This window comes from Manacus vitellinus, unplaced genomic scaffold (assembly GCF_001715985.3).
Source record: "Manacus vitellinus isolate BGI_N305 unplaced genomic scaffold, ASM171598v3 scaffold_41_pilon, whole genome shotgun sequence".
NCBI lineage: Eukaryota > Metazoa > Chordata > Aves > Passeriformes > Pipridae > Manacus > Manacus vitellinus.
The window spans coordinates 2,598,690-2,620,351 of record NW_021940545.1 but is presented as its reverse complement, the minus strand read 5'-3'; the positions used below and the strand labels follow the sequence as shown (position 1 = coordinate 2,620,351).

General features: G+C 53.4%; 1 protein-coding gene across 4 annotated transcripts in view; it reads right to left on the bottom strand.

The window, feature by feature from the left end:
- LOC103762753 (protein CEPU-1) overlaps positions 1–21,662 on the bottom strand; it is a 214,225-nt gene that overhangs the window by 136,601 nt on the left and 55,962 nt on the right. For 2 of the 4 annotated variants that reach the window (XM_029962121.1, XM_029962124.1), the window contains exon 1: positions 1,885–2,468. In XM_029962121.1, the coding sequence (XP_029817981.1) occupies positions 1,885–2,051 (167 nt within the window). In that variant the 5' untranslated portion in view covers positions 2,052–2,468. Of the gene's footprint in view, positions 1–1,884; positions 2,469–8,901; positions 8,952–21,662 lie in introns of those variants that run through there. The other 2 variants (XM_029962122.1, XM_029962125.1) reach the window with 2 other exon arrangements.

The window sequence follows — 21,662 nt, the reverse complement described above, 5'->3', positions numbered from 1 at the left end:
GTGGCAGCAGCAAGCCATTAATTTCCAAGAGCAATGCCTGCTCCAGGGCAGAACAGCAGGAATATCATCTGCACAGTGGGAATGGCATCCACACAGTCTGTGCATCCCAAGCCTGTCTCCTGGGGTTTGTATGGATGAGGCACCTGCCAAGGGACACAGACATCCCTTGCCACCAGACCAGCTTCCCAGCTCAACTGGGATGTGCCTATGGCAGCTCTGGAGTGATAACACATTGCTGCCCTCCCTCCCCAGAGCCACCTCCCAGGGACAGGATTTGTTCCCTTTCCCATCAAATCTCCCAGTCAGAAGGCAAGAATCCCTCCTGCTGACTCACCCCAGCTTCCCTTTGTTCTCCACTGACACCGGGTGACCACCCGATGCCAGGGCAGAGCACCTTGGTCCATGGTGCAGATCGAGATCCTCAATCTATCTGTGCCTGAAACCCTGTGCAGGGCCCCACCAGAGCCTCTTCCAGTAAGTTTGCAGAGCACCCACCCTGCTGCTGCCACCCCCAAAGACGTATTTTGCTGCCCAGACCCCTAATGACCCAAACCCCTCCCCCTTGGATACCCCCATGGCAGCATCTGTAGGATTTTCAGCACCTGGGAGGACGAAGTGATTCAGGAAAGAAAAGGAGCTACTACTTTTTTAAAACCAAGCTCAGCGAGGCGAATTCCTAAGCGAGACACTCCATCCTTCACCCTCGGCCACCGGTTTTCCAGCCCCTTTGCCCAGTGGTGCCATGACGCAAGACAAATCCAGAGGAACGGCCACAAGGCAGCTCCCACCCTCCCTCCCTCCCTCCCGGGAACACGCAAGGGCTGCGGGGAGGGGGACGAGACGTTTCGCTGCAAACAACGGAGTTGTAGGAAAATTCCTGCTGAAATCCCTCCTGAGGTTCTTTTCCCTGCCCTGGCTTGGCCCTGCTCCACCGGCTGGCTCGAAGCAGGAGTGCGGTGTCACCGCACACGCCCAGCTGGCCCCGCAGATGTTGGTGCCACCTATGCATCGCTCCGGGGGAGGGAAGTCGCTCCCGAGCACGCCGGAGTTGCAAGCGCCGCTTCCCAGCGCTGCAATTAAAACCTGCCTTTTGATTTTTAATGTCCCTATCAAACATCCTCTGGGATGACTGCGCCCATCTGCTGCGAGGACAGGGACGAGTGTCTGGGCATAAGACGTCCCAGAAGTTACACTGATCAAAATTACGGATTCCCTGGCAGACCCCGCACCCCCCGGGTCGCTGCTGCAGGCGACAGGACCCCGGTGCAACGCCCAGCCCCACATGTCCCCCCTCCCCAAGGAGTTAATGCTGGTGGGGAGCATCAACCTCTGGAACCTCTGGAGCAAGGCGGGTTTTAAGGAGCGGAGCATCCACCTGCCAGGAGCCAGCCCCATCCTGTGCTTCCCCGTCCCAGCAGGTCTGAACGTGAGGAAAAGCAACAAAACCACACCGGGGGGTCAACAACTCCCCCCTTCCCCAGGTTGGGGTGGTCTGACACGCAGGAAGGCACCCCCAGCACTGCACCCCCGGAGCAGAGCAAGATTTATCCGCACCGAACACGGCCAAAGTGCCCGAGCCACGATACCGACAGCAGGAATCGAGCCCCTGCCTCGCTCCGCTGTGGGTCAGGGGGCCAAAAGGGAATCACACTCCCCTGGTTTTCACCCCCCAGTAACTTTCTCAGAGGCAACTGGGGGGGGGGTGTCTGAGCCCCAAACAGTCCGCTGTGCACTCCAATCTCCCGGCTCAAGCTTTTTGCCTCCTGTGTCGACAACCGACCGACGCATCCCCCGTTGGGGAAACCGAGTTCCAACGTCCCGAGTCAGCCGCGCACCGAGAACCCCCCCTAAAGCCCCCCGAGACCCCGGTCCAGCTGCTCCTACCTGAGCGTGGCGCTCTCCCCTTGCCGCACTGTCACGTTGTCCATGGCTTTGGGGAAGGTGGCATCTCCGCTGCGCACGGGCACTCCTGCGGGCACAAGGAAGAGCAGCCTGAGACAGAGGACGACCAGGCACCTCCAGGGCAGGGCTAAGCACCCACCGACCCCCATCCTGGGCAGCGGGGACTTTTCCAACAGGCAAAAAACACACCCGACAAGGCGAAAAGGGGGAAGGGGTGGGTGGAGAGGAGGGATGGGGGGGAGCAAAACCACCGGGGCGAGCGCTGCGGAGCTCCACGGAGATCAGGAGAGCCCCCGGCAAGGCTGGCTGCGAGCGCTGAGCCTGCCGAGCGGCATCGGAGGGAGTCCCGCTGTCCTCGGGCGAGGGAGGAGGACGGGAGGGCCAGGGGGAGGAGGAGGAAGAGGAGGAGGAGAAGTGGCAAAGGTGCTGGGCGAGCCGGTTCTTCGGGCAGCAGTCCGAGGCTCACTTGGGCGAGGAGGCGCCGGGGGGGCCCGGCTGTACCCCACTCCCGCACGCTTGTCCCGAGGCGGGGGCAGTCCAAAAACCAGTAAAAACCCCAAAAAACACCCCCGAGGCGAGCTAGCAAAGGTGTCCAGGCGCAAGAAGGCACAGCGGGCAAAAGCCTCCGGGATGCCCTGCAGCTCCTCTCCTCCCGCCCCGCTGTCGGGGGGCCGATCCAGGCGGGATGCAGGATGCCGGGATGCAGGCTGGGGACGAGAGGACGGCGGGATGCGGAGCGCGGGGCTGTCAGGCTGCCGGAGCCCCCGGCTGGGCTCAGCGGCGGGCGGGGGGGCGCGGGGGGGCGGCGGCGGCGGCAGCACCCCGGCCCCGGCCGGCAGCATCCCCCGGGGTTGTCATGGCAGCGGCTCCAGCGCTGCCCGGCGCCTCGGCTCCCGCACGCCCCGAGCCCCGCACACGGGCGGGCGGGAGGCAGCGGGGCGGGATGCGCACGGAGGACACACACGTTTAACCCCCGCCGCGCCGCGCCCTTCGCGGGGGGATGTCAAGACCCCCCATTCGGCTTTCTCCTCTCTCCCTCCGCGCTTACCTGCACCCCGCAGCACTGGCCCGTTTGCCCTCCTCTACCTCCGCACCTTCCCCATCCCCGGCGGCAAAGCCGCTGCGCAGGAGGGGAAACTGAGGCACGGGATAACATCCCCCCTTCCTCCCCAAGCCAGGTGATGATGAGGAGAGGCAGGAGCGTGTCCTCCTGGCCTCCTGCACCTCGTGAGCACAGCGTGAGCTTAAGTGGCAAATTCCTCCCCAGCCACCAGCAGAGTCCCCGAGTACTTTTTATCAGCTCATAATTTAACAAATATCACATTTGCTTATGGCAAGTAATTCCACCTTCCCTCCACTAGTGGCTAAACACATTAATATTTCCAGGCACAGTTCCATGCTGGTAAAAAGGTGCTGGGGAGCATCCTCAGAGCACAGAGTCCTGGAGCCAGCAGTCAAATCACAGCTTTTGGGGTGCTGCACCCCTCAAACCCCCTCAGCTGCAGCAGCCCAGCCCTGGGGGACAACTGGGCTCCCCCACTTGCTGTCCCCAGTGACTCCTCTGCTTTGCCTTATCCAAAAATCCTCCCTCCATTCCCCACCGAGTGCTCGGCAGGTTTTACATGGCACCAGTGTGGGGGTTTTTTGTTGGTTTTGAGTTGGCTGCCAACCTGAGCTGGATTCAAACTGGTGACCTAGATGTGAAAGGATCCATAGCCCGTTACTAATCCCTGGAGTCTCCGAATCCCCTGTAAACTACTGCTTAATTCACTAACTGTGCTATTTAATCTCTAAAACATTATGAGCTGTGCCGGGCAGAGGAAACACTCCATCAAATAAAGCTTTATTATTGTTGTGCGTGCTGAAGGGTCATACGAGAAGGGGATTGCTCTGCAAGTCTCTCTACTTTTTCCCTGTCTGAAGGTTCTCTGCTCCTTGAATTTAGCGCTGGTGGGACGTGCTGCCTTGAGTCCTGTGTTTTCCCAGAGGAAACAGCAGCTTTCCCCAGCCCTTGGCTGCAGGAGTTTAATCCCTGCAGTGAACTACGCTGGCTGATCTGGCAGGGGAAGGTGAGCGCTGCATTCAGCAAATCCTTTGGGGGCCACAAATCACACAGGAGGGGTCTCTGAAACCCCACTGCATAAAGAGAGAGCAGCAGAGGCAGGGTGAAAGCCTTTGTGCAGGGTTGTGGGATTGCACCAGGATGTACAAGTCAGCAAAGAATAAAACACACCACTCCTGCTGATTGCTGCAGCATCCCAGACTTCTGGAAGGATCAGGACCCTGCTGTGATACCTACAGGACCATCACACAAGAGCTTGCTCTTTGAGAGGCCACTCCTTTGGATGGGCAGAGACCATCTCCTGTGTCAGCAAAACCAGAGGGATTCCAATAACCACAGCCAGTTAACCTTTTAACACGGAATTCAGGCCTGGATCTCCAGGAGCATCTTAAATCAAGAGAAAAAACATCTCCCTGCACTGAAAGCCTACGAGGCTGGGGCAGAATGTGACCTGCTGAGCTGCTTCAGCCCTTGCCAGGGCTGAATTTGGCCCACTGTTAGATCATCATTAGCATTGTTTGAAAATCCCAAGGAATTTACATCCAATATGCTCCTGCATACTAAAGCCCAGCAGAATCCCTGGTCTCCCTCCCTCTCTTGAATACATCCAATGTACATATAAATCAGCCTGTCACAGCTCGTCTCTTTCCTGACAGCTGTAATTGCTTCGGACTATAAAAATATCTATAGACAATAAACACAACGCGGCAAAACAGCAAAGAGAAAACCAAATCAAGGTTCCTTTAAATAATTCAGTTGCTCCAGCAGCAGAGGAGCCAGCAACTGAGTCCAGCTGTGAAGGTTCAGCAGCGAGAGAAAGAGAGCTTTGTAGCCTCCTCTGGGGATGAGAGAGTCTTTCTTCCTTCGCTGGGTTTTGACCACAGCAGCAGCAGAGTTTGCCGCACACGGGCTGAGCCCATCCGAGCACCAAAGAGCCTCTCGCTTCCAGCTCCTTCCCTTTCTTCCTACTTAGGTAAAAGTCTCTTTTTTTTTTTGTTGTTGTCGTTGTTCCACTGCGAGCAACAGGCAGGAGACGAACGGAAGGAGCGAGGCACAGGCACGCTCGAGGTGTATCTTTATCTCCGTATCTGTCCCCTCAACCTCCTCGTTCCCAGCAAGGCTAAAGGCCCCCCTCTCCTGGCCGAGACCACAAACAGAAGCAGCAAGGGCTGGACGGGTGGGAAGTGATGCAGCGGCGAGGATGGAGCCGAGGGAAGGGTTTCCACCCGCTCCGGGAGATGGGAGCTGGCAGGGAGGATGAGGAAAGCATGGATGGGGAAGGGGTTAGAAGGACAGGGAGCCCGTGGGTTTGCTTCCCAAAGGAGCATCTCGGGGAGGGGGGAGGCTTGCAGGCAGAGCAGAGAGCTGATCAGTCCCAAAAATGTCCCACGAGGAAGAACTGTGGATTTTGGCTTGTTGCAAGGGACCCCAGCTCCTTCTGCAAGGACCCTTCAGCAAACACTGCCCCACTCTCAGGCTTTTTCAGCAAAGCCAAGCCTTAAGCAGCTAATCTGCAGATCTGAGTGGCCCCAAAGGCCGATAACCAGATGCAAATTTGCAGTTAAAGTTCTTCAATCAAGTAAAACAACACCATTGCTGCATTTTTTCCCCGCTTTCTCCGAAATATCTAACAGAATTCTCCCACCTATTTCACTTAACAGGTTAAGTTAGAGATCCCCTCATCCACCTGTACCCTTATATTTCCCTGCAAACCTACATCCATACAATCCTACACCTCCCCACACCAACAGATTCCATTCCTAGAGAACAAAAAAAAAAAACCTCCTTCCAATAAGTAGGTCATAGCAAGGCAATTTGTACTGCCAGATTTCTCTTTTAATTCCTTTTTTTCCCTTTTCAGGAAGCTGATAGATGGCAATCTATAACCCCAGAGTGGAAATTTATTTTTAATCTGGAATGGCCAAATATGATCAGAAACATAATTTATGCTCGAGACATTCTCGTTCCTTCCAAATGAAAACATGATTTTCTAACCCCAGCCGTGCTATCGCATACCACATCATTCCCCAATACGCTCGCAGTTGGACAAAAAGTGCTTAATTTTCTTGGCATTAGTCAGGTGAATGACACAAGAGTCCGGGGGAGCTTTTCCTGAATAACTGAGCCCTCCGTGTCTACAACCATTCAAAGCCACAAAGGACGCGGGTTCCAGCTCCGCTCACTGACTCATTTATCCCCTCGTTAACGGTGGCCCCAATTAAGAAACAATGATTAAGAGCCTTACTTGGCTGGAGCCATTTTGAGCCCTTCTCGCCCCAAAGGCATTCCCTGCTCCGAGCTGGAGAAATTGCCTGTTCAGGGCTGTTTCTAGGGCAGTTTTTGGAATGCAAGCAGCATCCTCAGGGGCGCTCAGCCCTCAGTCCCTCGCACTGGAAGCAGCAGTGACTCCCAGCACTTCACGGTGTTTAAAAAACAGCGCAGGAGACCCCATTAATCCCTGCTAGAGATGCTGTTAATATTTAACTGCGGTTTAGATAAACTTACAGTAACCATCCCATTAAATTTCAATAAAATGTGCTTTTGGGAGCCTTCCCCTAAAGCCACGCTGGGATCGGCTGCCCTGCTCTGCCTGCACTTTGCACCAGGAGCCTCGCAGTAAAAAAGGAACATTTTGTTTGCCCTTTAAAAAACTGCTGGGCTCGGGTTTGTGGCTTGCTCTCATCGTGCTCAGGGACTCTGGAATTTTCAAGCACCAGTTAACTCCTTCCAGGGCGCCCCTGGCTGAGCTGCGAAGCCTCAGCCAAGGGGCTGCAGGACCAGGTGCCCTGACAAAGGTTGCAAACCCATCCCAAGCTGGTGCTGCAAACCCAGCATGGGATTTATCACCCTGCAGCAGCTCAATAGGTCACTGAGAATGCACCACCAGAGGAAAAGGAAAGCCAAAATACCCCCCACAACACTGCCAGCCCTCAAACACAGAGATACAAGGCAGCATCCTCGAGGATGCTGAACGCCCCACCCCTGGAAATGTCCAAGGCCAGGTTGGACAAGGTTTGGAGTAACTTGATCTAGTGAAAGCTGTCCCTGCCCACGGCAGGGGGTGGAACAAGATGAGCTTTAAGGTCCCTTTCAATACAAACCATCCCGTGATCCTTTGTACACTCCACATGGGCCAGGCAGTGCTGCAGGACACGACATCAGGAGGATGCACAGCACCCCTCAAGGCCTGGTTTTTCCCCTAAAATTACTTCTTCCTCCCACAGTCCTCAGTGTTTGGGCCTTTTCCAACAGCCCAGCCAACACAATACACGTGCTCAAGAACCAACACCTCTGTGCATCCAGTCTTAATATCAAACATCTCTGCAGAGAGTTAAAACAATGATTGAGGAGCCACCAAGCCACGCTGGCACAGTGAGAACTATGAACTGGGATTGATCCTTGGTACAAATCAATATTAGTTTTACATAAATCTGTTTCTCAGGGCTCTGCTGTGAGGTTATGGCACTGTATTAACACCCAAAAAATACCCTGTGCACTCTCTCTGCACCCACAGCAGTTTGATCAGCATGGCTCAGGTGCCAGGGACAGCTGATGATGTGGGATAAAACCACACCATTAACCAAGTGACAGCATTTTGTAAGAGTGTGACATTAACCCAGAGCTCCACAACCCAATCCAGCAGCAAGTGAAAAAGCTGAATAGGCTGAAAAGCAAAGCCAGACACTGCTCAGGTCTCACCATGGATATTTGGGAGCTCCAGCACAGCTCCCTCAAATGGGAAAACACAAGAGTCTACCCCCTGAGGCTCCACCCTGGATAACCCTTTGGAGAAGCAGCTCCAAGAGTTGCTGTGCCTTCTCCTGGGATGGTCCCAAACAAAGCACACCAGCCAAGCCTTCCCCAGCCCGTCTGGATCTCACACACACATCCCAAACTGCAGGGAGAAACAAAAAGACGAATGTCCCTGGCTGGTGCTGGTCCACCAGCACATCCCCCCTCTCCAGCTCAGTGTCCCCACCAAAACAAACCCTTTCCTACCAGAAAGCCACTCGATCCCCACAAACCAGGCCCCCAGAGAGAAGATATCTCAGTTTATACCACCCAAAAATGAGGAGGGGGAGGTCCAATATTTCCTTTCTGACTGCCCACCAGCTGCAGCCAAAAAGGAGGTTTTTTTACCTCAAACAGCACCCTTGCAACACCCAATGTGCTTCCCTGAAGTTGCCAAATTGCTCGAGTATATTCCCTGGGAAAAAAAAATCCGGGCTCTTTGCTGTCTGCCTGGATCAATTTGAGTTTTGTCACTGGTCCTCTGACCCTCACGGCTCTCTGCATTCCAAGAATAATATTAATAATAGTCCTGCCATTAAGCAAGATGCTTGGTTTGAATCTGGAGATTTTGAGAAATGATCTCATAAATTTAATTCCCGGGGTACCATCTTTGAGCGTTAACAGGCACAGTCGCCTCTGAATTCTGGGAAATGAGCATAATTACATGGAGATCGACAAGGCACAAATGCCAAGAATTCTGTTAACCTTTAATACTGCAAAAAAACTCTCCCCTTGTAATTATCTCTTTCCTTTGTCTTAAATGTTACTGATGAATATTTAGTGGGATAAGCAAATAAAAGGAGGTTGAGGGGTGCAAGGAGGTGCAGTTCTCCGCGGGATACGGATGAAAATCTCACAGAATCATCGTGGCTTGGGGCAGGACGGGGCCCCGGGTCACTAAAATTGCCGCATGGGGACACGGCACCTCAGTGGTGACACAAAGCCATGGCAGAGCCGGCGGAGGGGAATGTGAGTTACACCAAAATCCAGATTGATTCCCAGCACTGCTGCAAACGCACCTTCACCCGGGTCAGTGGGGTGGGCACGGAGCGACCCCCTGGCCCCAGCGGGATGGTTTCAGGGGCCCCTTTCTCCAAACGGAACTTTGTCTCGGAATAAAACTTCCCGGGTAAAAAGCACGTCACCTTTCAAACGCATCCTCCCCGGGGCTGCAAATGGCACTGCCCTCTCGCTGCACATGGAGTCTGATGGAAAGAAGATTTTCTCCCGGTGTGAACTGCATTAATATCTGTCACCGCTCTGGCATTTCTGCCTGTAATGATGAAAAATATGTGCCGAGGACGCGGGGTGCTCTCAGCGTCGCCTCCCTCCCCAGGAAGCGAAATTAGAAGCAGCTGCTCCTGCTCCCGTCCTCTTTCCAGCCCCGCTACATTATCTGGGAAGCTGATGCTCTGGGACACGGCGTGGGGACGGGGCAGCCTCGCCACCTCTCCTGGTTCCAGCTGTGCCCTGATGTGCTCAGGGCTCGGCTCTCCCCTCCCCGGAGCTGGAGAGCTGGAAAGGTCACTCTCCTCTTTTAATGTCGCGTCAGAGCGACCGCTGCGGGAACGAGGGAAAGGAAAAGGCACATCTCCTCTGCCGGATGGAGAAAATCCAGTTCCGGACCGGCAGGAGGGTGCCAGCAGGAGCTGGCTGGGCTTTAACCAACGCCAAATGCTTTCAGGACACTGTCCAGGAGCTCTGCAAGAGGTGGAAAGAGACTCCTCGGGGATTTCAAGGTGCTGCTTTCATCCACATCCCAACCACAGCTGGCTGGGATGGGCAGGGAGGCAGAGAATCCCGTGCCGTGGAGGAGGGGGATTGCAGCACACCCTGCTGCTTGCCCCAAAATGCTGCAGGGAACGAGGATACCCTATCCATGAGTGTGCCAGCGCCGGATCCCAAATTAGCCAGGACTTCCTGGGCCACCGAGGCTGGGGGCTGGTCCACCCCGGAGCCCCACAGTCCCACCAGACAGGTTGGGTGTCAGAGGAGAGGCTGGAGCAGTTACAGAGCAAACTTTCCCTCCAGCCTCAAAGCCAGAGCCTTACATCCTCCCTCCTGCCTCATTCCAGGAGGAACGAAGCCAAAGCAATATTTATTCACAGAAGACCGTGGAGAAAAATGAAATAAAAGAGGTTTGCTCATTAAGTCCAACACCTGCCCCTCCTGGGAGGGCTCTGAGGAACTGGCTTTGCAGTTGTGGAGAGGAGAAACATGTGTCAGAGCCCAGAGCCAGGGCTGTTAACACCAGCAAGGGCTCCAAACCTCCCCGAGGGAGGTGACACCACAATCACCTTGGACCTGGGGTCCCAGCAGCCCCATCCACCCCCTTGGCTACTCCCAACCTCAGAACAAGGCAAATGTTTGCCCTACCACCTTCCCTTTCCTTTTCCCTGCCTTCCACTGGAGCGAGCTTTCTAGTCTCCAAGCTGCTTTTATGCCCCTTTAAAAGGTTATAAAAGCTGTCTTTATATTCCAATAAAGGGATATAAAAACAACCTTTTTCTCAGTTCAATAAACGTGGTTAACTTCTCCCCCCATTAGCACGTTTTTGCCTCAATGCCGTGGGCATTGATGAGGACGGGGCTCTGGGAATCACATCCCAAGGCAGGAGACAGCAGAGCATCCCAAGGGAGAAGGACCAAGAGGCCAAGAGGGGGCCAGAGACAGGCATCATGACCTGAGCTGCTGCCCAAAAAGGAGAAAGATGAGGATACAACCTCACTGGATACTGTGCTGGTGCATTTACTCCAAAGGGAAAACCTCCTGGAAGCAGGCATGAGCCCAAGGAAGGGCTGTGCTGGGAGAAAAATTCAAGTGATGAACTATAGAAATCAAGGGGCAAACAGTCACCCAGCAGGGTTTTTCCTCTCCTGGTAAAGCCCCCTTGGTCACCATCCTTGCAGGACCCAGGAAGCCACAGCACCCGGGGCGGTGCCACCTTCCCTCCTGGATGGCAAGGCACAGGTCACCTCACCTCTCACTGCCAACCCCCTGCTCTTGGCAACAGTATTTAGACCTCACAGACCACGGCTCAGGAACTGTCCTGTCCAGAGCATCAGTGCCACACGTGGCCTGGCAGGTCCCTGCTCCCCACGCAGCCTCCAGACACGGCCCTAATTATTATTTAGCGACGGTGCAGCCATCCCGTGGCTCGCAATCCGTCTTTCTCAAAAGCATCCTTTTCCTTGGAAGAGGATCTAAACCCGTCCTGCTGCTCGTCCAACAGCCTCTCCGGGCATTAAAACAAGGAGGTTTATTATTTTTGGTGACAGCCTGTTCTGCAAGGTGAACACAACTCGTATGAATCAAACCCGGCCTGGATTTCATTCATCATCCCCCAGCAGCACCAACATGAAGGGCGGGAGGGGTTTGGCTGCTGAATGCAGAGTAGAGGAGTGTGTTTATCAAGGATGATCTATCAGTGATGGGGAGCTGCAGGGTGCTGGGCCCGTGGCTGCTGGAGAGAGAAGAGTGGGGGAGATGTGAGTCCATAAATAAGGCAAGTCTGGAGCAAGCAGCCACCAGGAGCCAGAATTGAAGCCCAGCACCTAGGCAGTGAGAGCATTTCCAGGCTGTGCTCCCATTCCCTGTCCTCATTTATCCCTCCCTGCCCCTCCACACTTATTGGGGGATGGGGACAAAATTCTGTCCAGGGCAGGAGCAAGATAGATGATTTTATCATAAAATCAAAGACTGGTTTGGGTTGGAAGGGACATTAAAGCTCATCTTGTTTTACTCCCCTGCCATGGGCAGGGACACCTTCCACTAGCCCAGGTTGCTCCAAGCCCCCTCCAACCTGGCCTTGGACACTTCCAGGGATCCAGGGGCAGCCACAGCTTCTCTGGGCAACCTGTGCCAGGGCCTCCCCATCCTCACAGAGAAGAATTCCTTCCTAATATCCAGTCTGACCATGCCCTTCACCACAGAGCTCCTTGCCCCCAGCACCCTGTCCCAGCTCACTCCTTCCCACCCAGCAGGAACAGGCTGAACCCTCCCCACCACCACCAGCTAATTAACCCAAGTAATTGACTTTACCAGGCTCCTTTCTTAAGGCTGCAGGAGAACGCCGAGGGTGAAGGGAGAAGGTGAACATCCAGGGCTCCCTGGGGAATTCAAAAGCATTTACAGTCCCCAGCACGAGAAAATCCATACTCATCTTGGCTCCAGGAGGCAGGGCTGCCCTCCCAGACTCCTATTAGCAATTCCCAATCATCCTTTATTAGGCCTGCATTGATTTGCTGCTCATTTCGGTGGGAAGGCAGAGCTAAGAGCCTTGACCCAGCCTCAGCTGGGGAATCCAGGTGTGGAGCTGATGGTGCTGGGAGGAGAGCTGGGGGAATGCTTAACCAGGTTCAGCTGTGCCATCTGCAGAGCTGCCCTTTCAAAACAGCCTTGCATATCCCACAGAGATGGGAAGCAGGTGGGGAAGAGGGGTTGAGGGCAGGAGGGGCTGGAGGCCCCTCCTGGTCTTTATGTAGGGATCTCCTTCCATGCTGGGAAGGGAGGTTTTGTCTATCAGGGATTTTTGGAGCCCTGTCCCTGGAGAAGTTATCTGGATCCCACACTCCAAACTCCAGCCCTGCAGAGCTGCTTGGGCCAATTATTATCCCCTGAGAGAAACAGTCCCCTAACATTAGCCTCATTTCCAAGCCAACATTTCCATGCAGCTTGTGAAACACAAATCCTGTTAGGAATCATCTGAATATTTTGTTCTAATAATGCCATAACACCAGCGTACCCATTAGCACATACACGGAAAGGAGTATTTGAATATCAAAACAAAGTGAATTTACAGGCTTTTTTTTTTTCCCCTCCTGGCAAAGGCATCACTGCTAGTTATCAGTTTCCAACTGTTTGCACCACAGCTTTTCCATGCGTGTCCCTGCTGTCATCAAACCTGCTGCTCCCTGCCCCCCGTGTCCTCAGATAACCCGGGACGTGCAGACACGGGTACAGAAGGACCTCACAGCCCCCGGAGGAGAGGGGCTGGGGATGAGCAGGGTGGCAGCTCTGCAGAGGAAATGGTGGGAGATGCAAACCTGAGTGTGGCTGAGCCGCAGATAAATCCCTCTGTCTGCACCCAACAGCATCGCCTCATCCCATCCCAGCATCACCTCATCCTCACAGCTTCCACCTCATCCCATCCCAGCATCACCTCATCCCATCCCAGCATCACCTCATCCTCACAGCTTCCACCTCATCCCATCCCAGCATCACCTCATCCCATCACAACACCCACCTCCTTTCATCACAGCTTCCACCTCATCCCATCACAGCACCACCTCATCCCATCACATCCCACTTCATCCCATCACAGAATCCACCTCATCCCATCACAGCACCACCTCATCCCATCAGAGCATCCACCTCATCCCATTACATCCCACCTCATTCCATCACAGTTCCCACCTCATCCCATCCCAGCATCACTTCATCCTCACAGCTTCCACCTCATCCCATCCCACCATCATCTCATCCCACCAGGGCACCCACCTCATCCCATCACAGCACCCACCTCTTTCCATCACAGCTTCCACCTCATCTCATCACAGCTCCCACCTCATCCCATTACAGCTACCACCTCATCCCACCAGGGTACCACCTCATTCAATCACAGCACCCACTTCCTTCCATCCCATTCCACCATCATCTCATCCCACCAGGGCACCCATCTCATCCCATCACAGCTCCCACCTCATCCCATCACATCCCACCTCATCCCATCACAACACCCACCTCATCGCATCACATCCCACCTCATCCCATCACATCCCACCTCATCCCATCACATCCCACCTCATCCCATCACATCCCACCTCATCCCATCACAGCACCCACCTCCTTCCATCACAACTTCCACCTCATCCCATCACAGCTCCCCTCATCCTACCAGGGCACCACCTCATCCCACCACAGCATCCAGCTCATCCCAGCAGGCTGGGGGGGGGGGGGGGAGAGATGCACCAAAAGCCACAGTTTTGTTGCATTTAGACCTAATTTCATATATAGATATTTTATAATGCTCCTGCTTTAGCAAGCCAGAGCCACTCTCTAAAACACCCCAGGAAATGTGGCGCCGGGAGAGCGGATTCAGAGGCGAGCGGCTCCCAACGCCTGCGGTGAGGAGGATGAAAGCCAGGGGCTGCATCCTTGGATGTGCCTCGCTTCAGACAGAGCAGGAGAAAATACAGACGCTCTTAAAACTCTGCCCCAGATCTGCCAGCACAGAAACTTTCCCTCTGCTTTGAACCAGGCAAGCGAATTCTCTCCCCGGGCAGCGGCCGCCTCCGGGCAGCGCGCGGGAGGCAACGGGAAGCAGAGCTGGGGTGTTGGAGGGGTCCTGTGCCTGCCTTGGGGGGGTGACTGAGGTGAGGCTGTGGCAGTGACTGTCACCTCCCCCAGGTGGCCCTGCAAGGGATGGGACAAAATTGCCCTGCCCGGGGCTGTGAGTAAAGCAGGTAGGTACCACCAGGAGACGAGGTTTTGCTTCTAAGCACATGTTCTGATGCCAGTTATAAGCACGTAAGGAGTGAATTGGGTCTGATCCAGAGGGCCTGAGAGCAGCAGCTCTTCAGCTTTCAGTCAAACCTTGTACTATTTAAGGATCTGCTGCCCATTTTTCCCCCTCCTGCTTTTTTTCCCCTCCAGGCAGTCAGGGAAGAGGACGGGAAGCTGAAATCTGGAGCCTCGTGAGACATGAAGTCCTATAATGAGCTTGCTGTTGGATTGCCCCTTCTCTCCCCATCAGGGATGCTGGTGCCCCACAGCAGACAGGGATGCAGGGACTTGTCCCACGCTGAAATGGGGCTGTCACAGGCTGGCACCCGCCGTGCCTTGCTCCTGGCACGGGCGCACAGCGAGCAAACGGAGCGGGCCAAATTCCTCCCTGGCGTAGCCTAATTAAAGTCAATGATGTTACACCAGGGATGAACCTGGCCCACTGTCCTGAGCTGGAGTCCACAACAAGTCCAGCTGGCAACTCAGCAGCAACAGGAAGGATCCCTGGCACTGGGAGCAGCGCTGGGAACTGTGGTTGGTGTTTGCGAGTGGGAGACAGACTCAATAAACCCGGTGCTAAGTAAACCAGATCTGTAATAAATAACAGCAACCAGCATTTCACCTCTTCCAAATGTGGTGGAGAACCGGCCCAAATTGTCCTCCCAAGGCCCATGAGCAGTGGGGACATTTCATTAGCCCTGTTACACTGACAGGGAAACAGGCACTGGGAGCTTAATAATAATAAAAATCCATTCTGTTGTCTGTGTATCCCAACGAGCAGCTCCAAAAGGCAGCGAAATGGCTGGGCTGGTTTTAAGGGAGTGAGGGGGGTGGTGATGAGCAAGGAGGGGGGTAACGAGCTTTGGGTCACTCATCAAGATGAAGCTGAAGTTTGCTGAGTGGTGCCACCAAGCCACGTCCAGGCTGGGTTGATGGGCTCGAAGCTGCAAGCAGGACGAATCAGCAGGAATGCTGTTTCACAGCCTTTAACTGAAAGAGGTTTCACAGAATCACAGAATCATTATGGTTGGAAAAGACCTCCAAAATCATCAAGTCCAACCTTTGACCAGACACCACCTTGTCCCCCAGCCCAGAGCACTGAGTACCATGCCCAGCCATTCCTTGAACACCTCCAGGGATGGGGACTCCACCACCTCCCTGGGCAGCCCCTTCCAATGCCTGACAACCCTTTCAGTGAAGAAATTCCTCCTGATGTCCAACCTGAATCTCCCCTGGCACAGCTTGAGGCCTTGTCCTCTTTCCCTGTCCCTTGTTCCCTGGGAGCAGAGCCCGACCCCCTCTGGCTCCAACCTCCTGTCAGGGAGCTGGGGAGAGTGAGAAGGTCCAACCTGTTTGCACCTGGATGGAGGGATCTGCAGCAGCTCGATCCCTCTGCCTGACCAAACCCGTGCCAACAGACCCCAGGGAGGTGTCACCAAAACTTTAACGTGGCTCTGTGCTGAGAGCACGAGGGGTGTGACTGCCCAGCAATCACGGTGTGATTACACCCCAGATACACTTCCCACACCCGTAATTTCCACTCCACTTGTACAACTCCAAGGCCCCATGGCTGCAAATTAATTAGAGTGTAAGTGAAAAATCAGTGGTGCCACTGAATGCTAAAAATACCCTTCCACGGTGACCAAGAAGCCAAAGCCACAATTGTGGAGATGTGGGTAACCTTAGAGCTGAAATGGAGAGAAATTCCAGTTCTAGGGGCTAGTGGGAGGTGGTGAGGTTCTCCAAAAGCTTTACCACGGTGTAATTACACTGTATTCATCAGGTAATTACAGCCCTGCTATTATATGCTCCAACCCTCCGTTTCATGCTTAATCCCATGAGGCAGATTCAGAGGGATAAAAGGCAGCAGCAACAGTGCTGCAAGAAGGAATGATGGACGTGGATTGACAGGGACAGCAAAAGGAGAGGAGGCAGGAATGGAAATGCTCCAGGTACCCAGAGCCATCACCAACACCCAGACCAGCCCCACGGACATTCCAACCCTCCGGTGCTCCAGGGAGTCACACCAGGCACCGGGGAAAAGCTGAGCTCGGTTGACTGGGATCTATTGAGGAGTTATAAGCATTTATCAAAAGCCAATCTGGCTTCTGGAAAGCAGGAAAAGCGGTTACTTCGGATTAATTTTTCACTTCAGAAGCTTTTATGGGTGAGTTCTGGAAGTGTCAGGTCGTGACGCTTCAATATTTCCTGGACGAGAAGCTCGAGCGCTGGTTCCAAACGCCTCTGTTTGGATTGTCAGGTAATTTGTTCCCACACATTTCAATTAAAAATTTCTCTTGGCTCATCTGTTTGGGGTTTTTTTTTGAGAGGGGGGAAGGGACAGAGGATTTGGAGTTTTTGCTTATTCCCCAATTTTGGTGCTTCACAGGTTACTCCGGGGTTGAACAGGCAAGGAGGAAACCTAAAAGCCCGTGGCAGAGAAAGCATCCAGCCCTGGCTGAGGGATGAGCTCATCCCTACAGCCCCTTCCCCTGCCCTGGGGCACATCATGCTCCTTAGGGGTGTTGTTTTCTGGCAGCAGGGCACTGGTGGAATCCCCACTCCTGGAGGAATTCAAAAACCATGTAATGTGGCACTTGTGGAGATGGTTCAGTGGTGGGTGTGGCAGTGCTAGGAACAGTTGGACTTGGTGATCTTCCAGGGCTTTTCCAACCAAAATGATTCTATTCTATTCTATTCTATTCTATTCTATTCTATTCTATTCTATTCTATTCTATTCTATTCCATTCCACCCTATTCCAGGATTTCCAGAGCTTGCCTCCACCCTGACCAGCACAGGGCTCCTCTTCCACAAGGCTGGCTAAACACTCACTGGATTAACATCCACCCGGCTCCGTGGGGTCCCATTTGGATCTCCAGTGCTCCATGTCCTTATTTAACCCCACCCCATTGCCAGCCCAGCCCTGTTGTGCCTCCCAGCTCCCCTTACTGCTCCGTCCTTCCACCTGATCCTATTTTCCCAGTGCTATTTCCATTTGTGCTTCCACGGAGGGTGGGAAGATGTGGACCCGGCGGGGGATGCGTGGAACCGCATCCATGGTGGAATTCAGCAAGGTCTGGAACAACCCAACCCCTTTCTGTGGCACAGCACGGAAAATAAAGATTATTCCCCCCAGCACTCCCCAAACATTTAAGCAGAGCAGACGTGTGGGCACGGAAATCCAATCAGATGGGACACAAACTGTGGTTTTGCCTTTTCTGTTGTTGTTGTTTGGGTCTGTTTTTTCCTTCTTTTCCTTTTGTTTTAAGTCAAGCTTGGACCAAATTCTTTATCATCTGCTTCTGCAGGATTTGTGGAGCCACAGTGACAGAACAGGAATAAATCCCCGTGGGATGCCAGAACGCATCCCAGGGGAGAAACTCCTGGAGTTGCATCCACGTGGACTGGCTCTAATCCCTCTGGGAGCAGTTTCACTCGGCGAAATCCATCCTTTGCGAGGTGCCAGGACTCCTGCCATGGGAAATACGGGCTGAGCCACGGCCAGAATGGTTTCCCCACCTCCATTAAGGGCTCAGCTAAGCCATGAAGCCTGAAAGTTGATTATATCTTTCATTAGGAATGACTGAATGATGGTTTTAAACTGGAAAATGAACTCGCAGCTAAGAGGAAACACTTTCTTGGCGAGGCCGCAGAGCAGGTTCCCCGCGGGATAGATGCAGTTGTGAGAGTCAAAATTAAATTGATATTAGAACATTTCCTGAGGGGGAAAAAAGGCATACACTGCCTGCAGAAATGGCATCTCACAGAGAGCTGAGGAGGAAATGGAAAGCCACTGGAACTCATATATATATATATATACATATATATATATATTGTTTAATGGAAAAAAAAATCCTCCAACTTCCCCCTCTCAGCAAAAATTCCCAAAATGCAATTTTTTCATGGAATGGATTCTTTTCTCCCCTTGTTCTTCCCACTGCTCCAGGTCAGACCCCCCCAAACCTTCATTTTGACATCTAAAATAAAAAAAGCCATAATGCAAGGACATTCCAGCTATCTCCCAGCTCCTGGAAGAGTCACCTGGGTTTCACAAACTCCCTGTGGACGGGACACAACATGGAAAGTTGCCTTGCAGGGAGGACCAGGAGGGTGGAGGAGCTTCCTGCTGCTTCCCAGCAGGTCTCCCTGGCCAGCAAGGACAACCCCTGGCTTAGTCAAACCACTGAGCTCCTTCCAGACAAGCAGCCATCACCCCAATTTAGATTTTCCCAGTTGAAAATCAGTTTCTCTGGGGGGAAAAAAATGGAAATGATTCCAGGAATTTTGCAATGGGAACTTCCCGGGGGAAAATGTGCACTGATGGAAGACGGACCCTGAGCAACCTGGTCTAGTTGAAGATGTCCCTGAGAACTGCAGGGGGTTGGATTAGATGAGCTTTGAAGTCCCTTCCAACCTGAACCATTCTGGGATTCAGGGTTTTAAAGGTGGCTTTCTCCATCCTTGCACGCCACTCCCTGGTGTGAGTTTGGGAATGGGCAAAGGGAGCAAAGCAAAAGATGTGGATGTACAAGAATGAAACTGGGGTGGGGACAGGAAAATCCCTCGTGCATCAGCATCCTTTGTCTCCCTCCAACCTGACAGAGACACCAGGAGCTTGCACGCTGCCATTTGCATTCTCAGGAAGAGCGGGGACCGCTCCAGCCACATTCCCAACGGGAACCTTCGGATCAGATTAGCAAAAAGCCGCTGATGGTGACAGTTCCTCTGCTGCTCCCGGCGCCTGCTCACAGTTCCCTGCAACAGCCTCTGGAAAGGGACACACGTTCCTTCGGTGTTTATGCACTGCTCAGACCAAGGAAAGGTGGAGGCTCCGTGGGGAGCCCAGCCTGGAGGCAGCTGGAAGGACGCTGCCAGCACCCACTCGCTCCCACCCTGCGGCATCGCCCGCGGCCACGCTGCTCGTCCCAGCCCAGGGACACATCCCTGCAGCCTTGGCTCTGCTTCAAACACCAGCCCTCCCTTATTTCCCTAAATAAAAGCCTCCAGCACGTCCGGCCCCCTCCAGGGATGAGTCAAAGCTCCCCGTGCTTTGCACCTGCAACAACAGGATCGCCCCTCCACCACCACAACCCAACCCAGCACAGCACCTCACCCCTTCAAAATTCCCCCTGGGAGCACCCCCATACCATCCACTGCTCCAGGTCAGACCCCCCCAAACCTTCATTTTGACATCTAAAACAAAAACAGCCATAATTAAGATGGGCTGGTTTTATTAGCTGACAGATTCCAACCGTATTTCCATGCTTTTTTCTGCAATCCCAGTATCTCCAAGAGGCTGCTCAACCAAAGCCCAGATTCCTCTGCAATCACATGGTGCCAGAAACATTAAGAAAAGCATCAACTCTGATGAGACCTCGGAGACCTGCAGTAAAAACAGGAGGGTTGGTAGCACTGCGCACATCTGCTGCCAGCAGCATCCTCCACACCTGATTCCTGCTCTCCAGCCCGTATCCAAAGGGGTCACGGCACTGTCGGGGAGCCCCACGACACCCACCCATCTCAGATTTAACAGAACCGTCTCCAAACCAGAACTCAGAGGGTGGAAGCTCCAAAAAACACCCTCCCGGAGGCGGCTCGTGCAGATCTGCGAGGCAGCAGGGATGGAACGAGGTCATAAAGGGAAAAACCGGTGGCAAAGAGGAGCCAGGACCTGGAGCCCAGGCTCTGAGAGGGGAGATAATAAAAAGGCATCGGCCCTTCGCCGTCAGTGAATTGTTGCTCAGACCCGAGGATCACAGACAGGCTCAACTTCACGGAGCAGTCAAGTGCAGACATTTCCCAGCCATTAAGTCGAGCGATAAAGCGCCCGCAGTAAAGTCAGGGAAGTGGAATTTATCATGGCACCACACAGACTGCAGGGCCAGGAGGGAGCTGGTTTGGGTCAACAGGGTGACCTCTGGTGTTGTCTAAAGATCCTTCCCTTCATCATCTCCATTACCATCCATCTCCACGCTGTGGCCGGCGCCTGGATTCCCTCCTTGGGGACTCTCCCCCCTCTTGCTTGACTGGGGGGCACTTTCTTAATGGCCAGTCAGAAAAACTTCTCCTTCCTTAGCTCCAGGCCACTGCTCCTTGTCCTCCTGCCTGTGGAGATCATGAATAATTCCCTTCCTTCATTTCCAACATCACCTGAAAGGTATTAGGTTGTCATCCCTTCCCACCTCCTCAGGAGGCTTCTCCTTCCCTAGATTATAATTTAGGATCAGAACCAGGCAGCCCAGCCTTGGGATGTGCCTGCTCAAGGAAGCCACATCCACCTGGAAACTGCTAAGGAGGAGTCTTATCCTGACAGTGACATCTTTTTTTGCAGAAATCTCTGCAGGAATCATCCTGCTCCTCCCAGCCAGTGACACAAGTTTAAAGGTACTGTTGCCCAGAGAAGCTGTGGCTGCCCCATCCCTGGAATTGTTCGAGACCAGGCTGGATGGAGGTCTGAGCAACCTGGTCTAGTGGAAGGTGTCCCTGCCCATGGCAGGGGGTGGAATGAGATGGGCTTCAAGGTCCTTAGTACCCAAACCATTCCGGGATTCTTGATTCTATGGAATCCTCTTTGCTTGTGGTCTTAAATAAGCAAATAAGTCAATTTTAAACAATGACATGCAGGAAGGGAAATTTGGGGCACTCAGGGTGGGCAAAAATTCCCCCAAGCCCCTGTGATCTGAGATCTCATCCACTCAACTCATACCAGGCAGGGTTTTTTTTGACCTTGTTTAACCCAGAACCATCCAAGCCCAGCAACCTGCAGCACAGAGTCTGTTTTCTCCCTGTTGGTTGGTTGGAGTTATTCTCATTTCTCCCTTTTTCTCTTTCCTAACAGAGACAGCAGAATAACCATTGGGAAGACAATTCCCAGGATGATTCCTGCCTCGTATCAGAGGAGCCAAAACGCGCAGATGAAAACTCTGCAAATGTTTTGTGAGGGAGCAGGAGCCCTTTAGAAGATGGCTGATTTCCCAGCACAAACATCTCATCCAGCCCTGTGAGTTCTTTGCAAAACAGTTTGAGCCCCACAGAAGAAAAACAACCAACAAGAAAACCCAAAAAACTGTCAAAACATTGTGAAGGAGACTGAGTTTTTCTGTTTGGTTCAAAAGCAACCATCAGCACCCAGGCCTGGTGGGTGCATAAAAGTACATGTGGGTCAGATAGTTGGTGTTTCTGCCTTCTCCATGCAAGATCCAAGCAGTTAATGTGCTCCTTGTTGGAGGGACAGCATGTGGTCACCTCACCCAAAGCCCCAAAAAACCCTGCTGCACCCAAAAAGTGCAACCCAAAAAAGAGCTGAATCCCAAATATCACAGAATCACAGGCTGGTTTGGGTTGGAAGGGACATTAAAGCTCATCTCATTCCACCCTCCCATGGGCAGGGACACCTTCCAC